We start from the raw sequence: 12,429 nt of genomic DNA, 5'->3' as shown, positions 1-12,429 counted from the left end.
CCTCTGACCTGGCATGCTCAGCCTCTCCTGGGTTCACTGCCTCCATGGTCACACCCTCACCTCTCTACCCAGGTGCCATCTTGGGTGGTTCTACCTGGCAAAGGCTGCCTTGCTTGTCCAGACCTCACTGGACCTTCCTTCCCTCCCCCATCCCTCCACTCACCCTTCCTCCACCAGCACCCCCTGACTGGGGGCAGAAGCTAGGTCTTTGCCAGCTTGGTGCCCCTTCAGGGCCTAGCATAGGGCCTTGCCCAGAGCAGGAGCATGGGTGAGGTTGGTTGGTTCAGCACATGAATGAAGGCTTGGAGGAGGTGCTGGGGATAGATGAGGCCTCAGTGCCCAGGCAGGCAGGTATCTAGCTCAGAGAGAGGGTGGGTCCCTGGAGGCTGGACCTGCTTGCAGCAGGAAGGGGCTCTGGCAGGCAGGTCTGAGTGCTGGTGAGGGAGGTAACAACACAGCAGCTCTCCCAGCCAGTGCTCAGCAGGTGGCCTGGCTCAAGGAAAGTGGGGACAATGCCCTCTCAAGCCATGGCCCCCCTGCCCACTGAGCTCCAGGGGCCTGAGCTCCTGTTAGAGAAGGATCAGGGGGTCAGGCTGCACCTTAGTCACTGGACTGCCTCCCAGTGTGGCTGGTGTCTGGTCAGCTGGGCCCTCAGTTAGGCTGGGTCCCTCCCTGTCTCGCACACACAGCTGAGACTGGTAGGAGGAGTAGGTGATGGCGATTCAGCTGTGCCAAGGGCTGGAGTGTGGGTGGAGTCGCAGTGCCAGGCAGGGCTTAGAGAAAAGATGAGGGCTCAAGGCATTGGCTGGCTGAGCCAGACAGGCGGCTGAGGCTTAGAAGGGACGTGGCCCACCCAAGGCCACCTTGTGCATTGGGCCCTGGCACTCGCCCCCCCCGCCCGCCAGCCTTGCTCACACTGTATCCCATCCCAGTGGAGGTGGCACATGTGACCCCCTTAGCCTCCTTTTGGTCCTCAGCTCTCATCTCATGTTGAAATCCCCAAGACCGCATCTCGCTGCCTGCCTTGCTTTCTCTCTCCTGGGCTCTGGGCCAGCCTCCCTGTCTCCCAGCCCCACCAGCGGTGAGGCCACGGCCAGAGCCCTCTTTCTTTGGCACAAATTTGAACGGGCTCCAGCCCTGCCTTAGGTTCTCCGGCCATTGCTCTAAGTGGGCCCCAAAGCCCTTCCAGATGCAACCTCAATGCCCTCTGTGATCTCCTGATATTTTTGCAAATCCAGCCCTGGCCCCCTGGCCCTGCGTGCCCTGACATGGAATACCCACGTCCACTGGAGCTGCCAATGGAAGGTATTCTCAGGAGGAGCGCATGTAAAAACAGGCACACCCAAACAGGTCCCTCTGCCACCCTGCCTGCTGGCTCCCTCTCACCCCACCTACCTGGGGGCGACAGCCTGCGCCTCCTGCTGGCCCTCCCCATCCAGGACACTTGCCTCGCTCTAGCTGGACCCAGCTAAGGGCGGGCCAGGTGGTGGCTGCAGGCCAAGGTTAGCCCGGACACTGAGGAGTACCAGGCAGCCCCAGGAGCCCCCAGCTTCCTGAGGCGAGATTCCTGGTCTAACCCAAGGAAGGTGGGTGCTCTCCGGTTGCTCATCCAGGCTGTGGCATTGCATTTGTTCTTAGAGCAGAGAAATCCGTGGTTGGAGCTTCGCTGCAGTCAAGCACATGGTGACTGCTCTTGCTGGTTACCCTGAGCCAGATTCTAGAGTCAGACCCTGGTTTAGTCCTGGCTTCCCCCGTCAGTAGCTCCACCAGCACCCCAGGGCCGGCTCGCATCTGAGCTTCAGTTTCTCATTTACAAAAATGGCTTCTAGTGTCTGGAGAAGCTTAGCTGAGGCACTAGACAGGCAGTGTGTGGCTGTGTGTGCGGCCCGTAGCGGGTGCTCAGTCACTTTCCATCCTTTCCTTATTCGCCATTGCCGGCCATGAGCATCCCATTAGGGTACTCTCGAACGCCAGGGAGGAACAGAACCTCGATGGCAGGTCCCAGAAGTGAGGCAACAAGCCTGGAGTCTGCCTGGCCTTGGTCAGGTCCTAGCGGTGGGCTGACCAGAGCCCTGGAGACCCAGCAGGATTAACAGCGCCTTTCAGACTGTCAATCCTGCTGGCCAGGTGCCCGTAACCTGGACCCCTCCAACAGGCATGCACAGCTCCCAGGCTGGAGCTCTGGAGAGGGAGGGGGAGAGAACACAGACACAGGCTGCAGGTGCCGGCTACTCCCTGCCCCACCCCCATCCCCACAAAGTCACGTGACAAGAGGGCAGAGGTGGGGAGCTCACCACGCCAGAGGCCCACCTGGAAACACAGAGGTTTGTGCTCAGACGCCGGGCCCTGCCTCCCTTTCTCCCAGGTGGTTGTTGAATCTGTCCTCAGCTAGGTCTCCAGGGCAGCCAGCAGAAACCTGGAACAAGGCTTCCCTCTGTGGAGCAGCCTCTAGGCTGGGCTCTCTGTACACCCAGACATGTTCAATGTTCCCAGCAACCTGTAGGATTTAGTGTTACAGATGAGGAAACCGAAGCTCAGAGAAGTGAAAGGAGCTTGTCCAGTTCCCTCTACGCGACACCCCTCCCCCTCCAGGGCAGGCAGGTGACAGCTCCGCCTCCCCATGCTTCGCACAGGGCCTGGCATGAGTGTGTGCTCAGTGAGCATGAGCTGCTGTTGCTCAGATCCCCAGGCCTCCCTGGGCACCCCCAACTGGAAGGGCCTCCCAGTGCCCAGGAAGAGCACCAGCCCACTGCTCCCCAGTGGCACGCCCTCACCTGCTCCTTCCCATTGCCACACCTCAGTGCCCCATGCCTCCGGGGCACAGCTGTGATGCCTCCTGTGGGTGGGCCCCAGTGGGACGCTGCAGGGGAGCCCCCTTGTCTGCCCTAAGCACCTTCCACTGAGGAGCCAGGGTCTAGAGGCAAGAAGTGAAGGAGTCGGGCCAGGGAGGCTGGCCACTGGAGGCCCTGCTCCTGCCCCCTGCTTTAATATGAAACCTTCCTGGCCTCCGAGGGGCACTCAGGACCCCTCAAACCAAGTTAGGAGACCTCTCCTGAGGCCAGCTTGTCTTGCTCCTGGATGGGCATCTTCTATGCCCCTGGTGCAACCACCCCTCAGCCTCCCTGCAGCCCCCTCGCTGCAGCCCTGCAGGGTGCTATTCCGCTGTCCCGGTAGCCGCTGTTTTCTGAGCAGGTGCAGGAACACACACCACCAGTCACGGGAGAGGATGGCTTGCCACACTCTAGTGCATCCTGGAATCGGCACCCCGCCTGCTGCCTTGGAAGACAGTGCCACTGACAAAAATTTGCCTGGCACAAAATTTCCCAAGCAGCACAATGCTCAGGTAGACGGAGGCCCTGAGGATGGCGCAGGCCTGTGGGCCTTTTATTTTGGCAGGGCCGGGCTCGGGTCGGCAGAGGGCTGAAATGGGCCTCGGAGTCAAGGCAGAGTCCAGGAGACCCCGGACTGCCTCAGAGGCCTGGGTGGCCCCTTGGCAATCACGGGCGTTGGGGCCCCGCAGCCTTAGAGGTGAGCAGCGCTGGCTCTGGGGGAGCTGCTGGGGCCTCCTGCCCGTGTTCTCCTTGGGAGCCGCTTCCTTGTCAGTATCCCTGCATCCAGCCACACGGAGCCCCTCCCTACCCCTGCCATCACCTGCCTGTGCTGTCACCAGCGTGTCCCCGGGCAGCCCTGGGGCAGACCCAGCAGGCACTCCCTCAGCAGACAGCTCTCAGGATTGACCATTTGCCCAGTGGAGGTAGAGGCAGGCGGGGAGGTGTGGTCAGGACCAGGTGTGGCCCTCTGCCGACGGGGTCAAGCCCCCTCCACCACCCCTTGCTGACTGTCGGAGGCGCAGGAGGCCACATTTGTGGTGCCCAGCACAGCACTGGCCATAAGCCTGCTGCACAACACTAGTGATGGACCACAGGGCCTCCCTGGAGTTCAGAGGGCCCCTCAGGAGACAGGCCAGCCAGGGAGACCAGGGCCACTTCGTCAGGGCCTTGCCAGGGGCGTGGCGTGGCTTCTATCCCAAAGTAATGGGAGCCACGGAGGGCTCAACAGCCAGCTGGGGGAAGAGGGTCAGAGGTCAGAGGTCCCCAGATCTGCCGGAAGGGTCGGCCAACCCCTCTTCACCGCAGCTTCAGTTGATTCTAGAGACAGAAGGGCAGGTGGGCCAGCCCTGACTGAGGCCTCAGCAGGTTCTGGCCAGGACCCTGAGCTGCCCCCACCATCGGGGTAGGCCACTGAGGGACAGGGAGGAAGAAGGGAAGGCAGGGGCTCTGTGGGACACTGGGCCCACACGCCAGCCCACCGGATCAGAGTCTCTGCCCTGGTGAAAAGCTCCTCAGCCATGTTTAGGCCGAGCACAGGCGGGAAACCCAGGGCCTAGGGAGGGGAGAGTCCCTTTCCCATGGCCCCCCTGTGTGCTGGCACTGAGTTTGGCACCCTCGCCCACCTCCCATTGTGCACCACAGAGCGCCCTCATGCCCTGCTCAGCACGGCACCTCACTGCCTCCTCCACCAGGGGCCCATGGGCCCTTCCCTTCTTTCTACCTCACCTCCCAGCTCACTCTCCCTCCCAGGCCCAACGGAGGGCAGCGACCTGGTCCCCTGGCTTGGTTCTGTTCCTAACGGGGCCTCCAGAGTCCCTGCTCATTAGTTGTTGAGCACAACTCATCAGGCACCTCTACCGTGCTGGCCACCTTGACTGCCCTGCCTGGAGAGCGTGTGGTCTGTGGGAGAGGCCTCGGCACTCACAGACAGCGCCGCCCTGCGGGCAGAATCCCAGGGCAAGGCTCAGGACAGCTTCCGGGAGGCAGGTGAGGCCTGCTGAGTCCTGAGGAATTGGTTCCTCAAGGCCAAGGGGGGTGCCCTGTAGAACCCTGAGGAGCCATGCTTGGGTGTGGCGGGGCATGGGCTGGGAGGTGGGCAGTGTGAGAGGCAGGCACAGACCCAGGAGAGAAAGGCGAGGTCTGGGCCTTCTTTGCTGCCCCCTGCCACCCCATAAGCTGTTGACTCCTGGGACATGTCACATTCATCTCCGTATCTCCCCTCTCCCAGCCACCCAGCACTGTGAAATTGACCCACCCGTGAGACCAGGGGCTGTGTTCAAGGCACATCTGTGCAGGGCAGAGAAGTTCAGATAATAATCACTGAATGAATTAGCAACTGCCTGTGGGTGCTGAGCCTCCATAGGCAGAGCTTCCAAGAATGGCACCGAAAGTGAGAGTGACCCAATCACAGAGCGGCTTACAGAGCGCTGTCACACCCACCGTTCTGCCTGGGTCTTGCAGGAACCATGTGGTAAATACAGTCATCTCCATGTTACACATCCAGAAGCAAAGGGACTTGCCCAAGGTCACACAGCCGGCCTGTGGAAACTTGTCGCTCTGACTCCATAGCGCATGTCTTTTCTGTCCACCACACAGTGACTCAGACTGTCCTTTAAGGACTTGCCCCAGACCTGGGGCAGCGCAAGCAGGCAGTGCCAACACAAAGGGCAGCAGCGACTGCGGCTGTTCCTAGGCGTCCTTCTGTCCTGGGCCCCTGCTTCCCTCTGTCAGAGCGCTGGCCAGGCTGCGTGGGGGCTCCAGTGGAGCATCCGGCCTACCCTGCAGGGCCTGGCCCAAAGCAGGAGCTCCCCTGGGAGAGACCAAAGGTGGGACCTTTTAACCTGTCTGAGGTTTCCCCCACACTCTCCAGCCCCAGCCAGCCCTGCACCTGACCTTCCTCCTCCTTGGCCACCCCCGCCCTTCGGGGTGAGAGCAATCCCCACCAACCGGAGGAAGCCAGGGCACCAGGGGGTGCAGATCTCACCGCCAGGATCCCCTGCCAAAGCCCAGGCTCTCTGGCCTTGTCCGACTCACTCATCAGCCTGGGGTTCTGCAGCCCTGGGTTCAAATACCGGCTCCTCCCCATAGCTGTGTGACCTGAGCACGGCCAGCTTCTAAGGTGTGCAACATGTGTGTAGCCCAGGCCCCCAGCCTTAGAAGGGCCCACGATGGGTTTCATGTCCCACCTCTGTCTTGAAATTCTCAGGAATTTTTGAGCAAGAACATTTCATTTGTATTTGGTACTGGGTTCCACAGATGATGTGATTCCTGCCTGGACAGGCGGTGTCACTTCTCCATGCCTCAGGGGCCTGTCTGCTTCTGCACTGGGGCGTGGGGCTGCTGTGAGGCCTGCTAAGGCTGGTGGATGACAGGTTCCTTGTCCACTACGAAGGGCTGTTTTGTTCCATGATCTCTGCAGGTGGGGAGAGGCCTTTAGAAAGAACTCTGTAGCTCTCATCTAGAGGCTAGGGACAGAGAGACTGGAGGGCTCCCAGGGTCCACAAGGAAATTCTGTCTTCAGGTCCCCGGACGGAGCTCTTGGACGCTGCGCTGTGCCCTCCTCCCCTTCCCGGTCCCAGGCGCCTGAGTCGCCCTCCACAAGTGTGTTTCTGGGTGGGAGAGATTCCTCATGGGGCCATAATGTCAGCCCCTGGGAAGGGACAGAGGCCGGGGTGGGACCCAGAGAAGGCCCCTGGGTGAAGGGGAGGAAGATGCAGAGCCCACCCGAACCTCCCCACTGGGCAGAGTGGCCACTGCTGCAGCCTCCGGGCCCTGTTTGCCACTTGTATTTAGGGTGGTCGCGCCGTGGTGACAGCGGCCTGCTTCCTTACTGTCTCTGCGACAGCAGCGGTCTAGTACCAGGTCTGGGTGGCCTCTGATCCTGGGGAACAGGAGAGGTGAGGCTGTTTTTTGAGGCTCTCAGAGATGGTGGACTAGGGTGATGCCCTGGCTGGTTGCCATGGAAGCAGGAGCCTCCTCGGCAGCTGCACCAGAGCCTCTGCTTGGAAACCAGGGACGAGGTACTCGGCCCCACCAGGCCCGTGCGTCCTGTCGCTGTGGACTTGGGTCCCAGCCTCCACTTCAACCCAGAGCACCTAGGTCAGCTTCATGGCTGCTCCCTGTACCCGGCTTGCATTTACAGTGAACATCTCAAAACCTCACAACATGGCTGAAGTGGGCACCACAGAAGCAGCCATCACTGTGTTGTAGAGGAGGGATGGAGGCTCGGGCAAGAGGCTGCAGCCTGCCCCAGGCCCTACAGTGGGAAGAGCTGAGGGTGGGCCCAGGGCCAGACTGCTCCCTCCACTCCTCCACTCCACCCTCCCCGCCTCCACCCACCTCCCCTGGCAGAGAACATCCCGGGGACTGCTGGCTCCCAGCACTCTTACATGAGCCCGACGTGGGCACAGTTCTCTGGCTGCCCAGGGTAAGGCAGTGGTCTGGAGGAGGGACCGTGGGAGGCGGTGACAGACAGGAGGACAGCAGCAGCCTGGCTACAATAAGAGCAGGGGCTAGAGTTGGGAAGTGCTGGGGAAGCAACAGGCCCAGGCCCTGGGTCCCCGGGGTAGGGGGCTCCTCGTCTTCAGCTTGGGGCAGATAGGGGTAGCATTCCTGCCCACAGAGAGCACTGGAGGAGGAGCTGCTAGGGGAGGACGATGAAAAGTCCAATGGCACGTGCTTGGTGTTGGGCCCTGAGCTGCCAGGTGGGTCCCTGCCCGCAAGGAGCCCAGGGGGTTAGACTCAGAAGAAGCAGGCTCCCTCCGGTTCCTGATGTTCTGTACCATGTCCTCTTCGGGGAAGTGGATGGCACAGGAGCCGCAGTGGGGGCTGGGGGAGCAGGAGCGTGGGAGGCGGAGCAGGGCCTGGCCCCTGGTGACCATGTGGCCCATGCTGTGGAGCAGGATAGTCAGCACCCAAGAATAGCCCCTAAGGGTCTAAGAGCCTGTGTTCAAAGCCTAGTGTTTGCCTCCATGGACGGAGGCAGCTCAGGAAGACTCAAGCTGCCTGGTCTAGAGATCGGGTGACCTTTGAGGTGGAGCTTCCATGTCCCATTAGGGGCTTTAGGGAAGAGAAGGACCTCTGGGATTCTTGGAGTCTGTTTGGCCGAATCTGTTTCTCAGAGTCACAGCCCCCAGCACCTGCACCACACCTCACCTCCACCTCCACCTCCACCTCTGCAGAGACCCAGTGCCCCAGCCCCGAGTTTTCAGCACCTGTCTCCCCCGACCCTCTCACCCACTATGTTCCCCCATTTCTCCAAGGCCTGAGCCTTAATTACCTCCACCTGGAAAACAGACATCTTCTCTGCCCGCCTTTCCAGAGAGGCTCTCCCACAGGAAAAGCTGAGAAAGCAGGAGGGGGAGCCCGTTGGCTCCTTGATTCGGGGGTGGGAGGCAGGAGTTCCCTCTCTGGTTGTCAGCCCAGGGAGGAAACTAACATCTATCGGGCAACTCCTGTGTGCCAGGACCCAAGCCAGGCGCTTGTAAGCCGGTTGATTTGACCCTCACCTCTGCCTTGGAGGAGAAGGCTCGTCACTTCCAGGTGTGGGTGCTGAGGTACAGCCACAAGCGGTGGCTGCCTGGGTCGCTCTGTGAGTGACAGAGCCAGGACTCTGTCACTGGCCTGCCACCTTCACTGCCTGTCTGGAGCTTCAGGGGCTCCTTTGGAGCTGGGCTCCAAACCAGGCCTTGAAGGATGAACAGGAAGGAGTCATCCGAGCCTTGGAACCAGCACACTGCCGTGGCAGGAGGTGGGAGGGCAAAAGACTGGTTCACAAAAACCGCCCATGCCCAGCTGAGGTCCAGGATTTGAGGAGACACACAGGAGCCTCAGCTCCTTCCACTGGGAGCCACAGCTCACCCTGCGATGGCGATGGCTCAGCCGTGAGCATGAGGGGGACGCTCACCACTGCAGCCCTGCAGAATCTCAGATGCACACTCACTCACATGCACGCACACAGGGAACGTGAGGTTTCCTTCTCCCCCTGCACACAAGGTGAAGTTCAAAGGAAAGGCACCATGCATTTGATTTAATTAGCCACAGGGAGTCCTGACAGCTGAGGGTATATGTTCATTTATTCCCCCCAGCCTGCAGAAACGCAGACCCCACAGCACAGGAACAGAGGAAACCCATTAGGGACACCCTTCAGGGAGAAAACACACCAGGGCCAGGAGTCCAGGTGACGCTGGCGAAGGCAGGCAGGGGAATCCAGATTCTGAGAGATGGGCGCCCACTGGTTCTCCGCCTCCTAGCAGCGAAGCGGAGAGGGAAGCCCACACAGCCACAGTTTCCACAAGTTAAAAGCCTGCCAGATGCTCGGAAAGAAACCCAGGTGGCAGAGATCAGAGGCCTAGACGAGCCCCCGGCACCCTGGTGCGCCAGCTCTGGCAGCCCCTTCTCCAGGCCTGGGGAGGATCACTCTCACGGCACAACGGCTTCGGTGACCTCTGTTATGCCCCGAGCCACTCTAGCCCCTTTGAATTTTGCAAAAAAAAAAAAAAAAAAAGCACTAGGCAAGCTTCAAGTGGACAAAAACCAGATGCCTTTGTCATATCATTCACTGAGAACAGATGTTGGGCTGAAAGCCTCATCACAGTGATGGATGGCGTGCGGGCCCCGAGAACCTCCACCTCGGCTCCCTGGCCCGGGCCACAAGCCACTCCGTACTGAGATGCATTTGGGGGCCACTGTTGCCTCCAAGTAACCTCTACCCTGGACTTGGAGTCTGAGTCCAGGAAGGTCAAAGTTTTAGGAGTCTGGCCCTGGGCAGTTAAATACAGCCAGCCCAGTCTGGACCCAGATAGTAATTTTGACCCTGTTAGCAGCAGCCGCTACATTAGCATAGCCTCTGCGGTTTGCAGACAGTGTACCCATCCTCATCACATGACCCACAGGAATGGTGTCATTCACCCATTTCACAGATGGGGAGCTTGAGCCTCAGAGAGGCCACGCAGCTTCCCTAGAGCCCCACAGCCAGAGGGTATATCAGAGCCAGAGCTTGAACCTAGGTCTCCTGTCTCATAGAAGAAGAGAAAGGCGGTGGCTTCTGCCCAAGGAGACTGAGGTCTCTGTCTCTTTCCCTCCACAGAGACGTGTGCGGTCAATAACGGAGGCTGCGACCGGACTTGCAAGGACACGGCCACTGGCGTGCGATGTAGCTGCCCCGTTGGATTCACGCTGCAGCCGGACGGGAAGACGTGCAAAGGTCAGCATGTGGAGCCGTGTGGGCGCCCCTGCCTGTACTGGCCTGGCCAAGGGCTTCCGTGTGCTTGCACAGCTGGGCCCAGGGCTGGGCTGGATGGAGGCCATGTGTGGCTGTGGGAAAGGACGTGCAGAAATCATTTTCATTGCTGTTGGAGAGGCCAGGAAGAGGGAGGGCCGGCCATCAGCGGGGTCCCCAGCAAAGTTCGAGAGAACAGGGGTCCCATGGCACATCTGCAGTTCCTGGGCCAAAAAGACACTGATGTCAGAGAATGTGGCTGCACACTGGGTTGAACAGTTAAGCCAGCGTCTCTCCTGTGGGGCGTCCTGGGCCCTCAGTGATAGTGTGGCTTCCCGAGGCGGGTGGAATGTGGCGCGTTTCTGAACCCCTTGACTTTTGATTGCAGTGGGTCTGGCAGAGTTGGTGGGGACGGTCTGGTGCAGGGCCATTTGGGACATGCAGGTCTACTCAGGCCAGGAAAAATAAGGACACCGTGTGTCACTACTAGAGGAGCGAGGCTGGGGGGATCCCATCTGAAAAAGTAAGGACTCGGGACTTCTGCCTGCCATTAGAAAAGGAGTCGGGAGGACCTGGGAGGGATGCAGCTGAAAGAAGGAGGGACAGGGCTGGGCTGCCGGCAGCTGGCAGGGAGGGAGGCAGAGGTGTGTCTTCCCACTCGTCCTGAGTCACCGCACAAAGACTTCCTGAGTGCCTCCTGGGTTGAGCGGCCTCTCGGGAAACAGGCAAGCTGGGGAACTGGGAGAGGAGAGCTGGCTGCACTCTCGAGATAGGCACTGGGGAAGGAAGGAACAGACCAGCCCTGCAGCCCAGGAGGTCCAGCTACCCCAAAGGTCGGACAGAGCCCTGAGAAGCTGTGGGACTGGGGCAGGCTGTCGGACCTCAGTGCCAGAGCCCCCTGTGCAGAAGGGTGAGCGGCAACCACTCCCTGCTCCCGGCATGGCTCCAGACCACCCTCCAAATCCCCCCAGCTCTGGGCTGCCCCCCAGCTCTTTGCCAGGAAGGGAGAGCCTAGAGAGCAGGGCGTGGAGGGGAGAGGAACTGGCACTTCCAAGGTCCAGTCGGGGAAAGTGTTGAAAGTGGAGGTTAGGGTGACCTAAAACAGCCCCAGGCAGGCTTTTTTAAAGCCCATAAAAATAAATGTATTTTTGTACAGTGTAAGACTTCTTCCTGCCAACTTGCTGAGAAGAACCCAGTGAACTATTGACAGAAATAACAGTGCTTCCGCCTGTTTATTTGAAAATAAAGCCCTCCTGTGGCCGCCGCGCGGCCTGTTAATAGCCTTGGTGCGTTCCTGGCAGGCAAGTGGGCAGGTGGGTGGCGTCTGGGTCCTTGCCACATGACTCAGTGCCAGGAGTGACTGGCCGAGGAAGCCCCAGGTCTGTGCAGATCTGGCCATCTTCACAGCCTGGCGGTGGCACAGCCTGCCAGCATTTGCCTTCAGAGGGCCAGAGGGCCAGGCAGACCTTAATTCCTTGGGCAAGGCCAGGGCTGCTGGAATGGGGTCTGGAGGCCAGGAGCCACCCTGTCTGGGCCAGAGCGGGGCCTGGGCGGGCATGTGGCTCAAGAGAGAGCTATTGGCACGGGACTGCCACCGCTGCCCTGCCCATCCCTCGGTGGCCCAAGGGACACTAGTTTCCTGTCACTCTGATTGTGGCTCTGAGGTAGGGTGGTGCTAAGGAGTGCTGTCCATAGCCCCAAGGCCACCCCGAACCCCACCCCCACGACCTTTCCTTTGCTCTTGAAACAGTCGGGGCCCTTTCATCAGGACTACCCCACTCGGCCCTTTGGCCAAACCCCCTCTATGGATGCCCGGCCCTGGGCCTGTGGCCGCACTCAGAGCCCTAGGGCCTTGTCTCCCGCTGGCCGAGGTCAGAGGTCATCTCACTCACTCACGGGACAGGTGTGTTTTCTGGTTCCGGTGAGACCGGATGAATAAAAGAGACGGTTTCCGCCTGTAGGGGTCCTCTACTGAGCGCAGAAGACAGGTTTTCATTTGTAAAATCACTAAGATCATTGAATATTACAGATGGCTTGGTGTGGGATAGAGAAGTTCAGTGTGGCAGGAGGTGGGGGCGTGGGGGCAGGGAGGGCTGAGGGGAAAGGGCGTTTATCAAGTGATGGTGGGGGCAGGGAAGCATTTCCAGCACTGTGACTGTTACCAGAGGCCCGTGGGTTCAAGGACCTGGGATTGGGAAGGATGCAAAGGAAGCGGGCCAGATGACGCTAGGCCGGGGGCCACCCTAAAAGCCTGGCCAGGTCCCAGTCAGCACCAGGCAGGGGAGACTGGTGCCAGGTTTGCATTTTGAACTGATCACTGGCCACGGCGGGGTCATGGTCAAGTCTGGAAGAGCGGCCAGGCACAGCTCCTGTCACTCA

The 12,429-nt window shown here is 60.2% G+C and overlaps 1 protein-coding gene across 2 annotated transcripts in view; it reads left to right on the top strand.

Annotated features, from left to right (window-relative positions):
* Positions 1–12,429, top strand: part of SCUBE1 (signal peptide, CUB domain and EGF like domain containing 1) — a 143,016-nt gene that overhangs the window by 91,985 nt on the left and 38,602 nt on the right. For both annotated transcript variants that reach the window (XM_021668664.2, XM_021668663.2), the window contains one exon: positions 9,919–10,035. In XM_021668664.2, coding sequence (XP_021524339.2) covers positions 9,919–10,035 — 117 coding nt within the window. The remainder of the gene's footprint in view (positions 1–9,918; positions 10,036–12,429) is intronic.

The sequence above is a fragment of the Aotus nancymaae genome, unplaced genomic scaffold (assembly GCF_030222135.1).
Source record: "Aotus nancymaae isolate 86718 unplaced genomic scaffold, 86718_ANA_hifiasm-v0.15.2.pri h1tg000076l, whole genome shotgun sequence".
NCBI lineage: Eukaryota > Metazoa > Chordata > Mammalia > Primates > Aotidae > Aotus > Aotus nancymaae.
The sequence above is the reverse complement of the archived record's forward strand: the minus strand, read 5'-3'. Positions and strand labels throughout refer to the sequence as shown.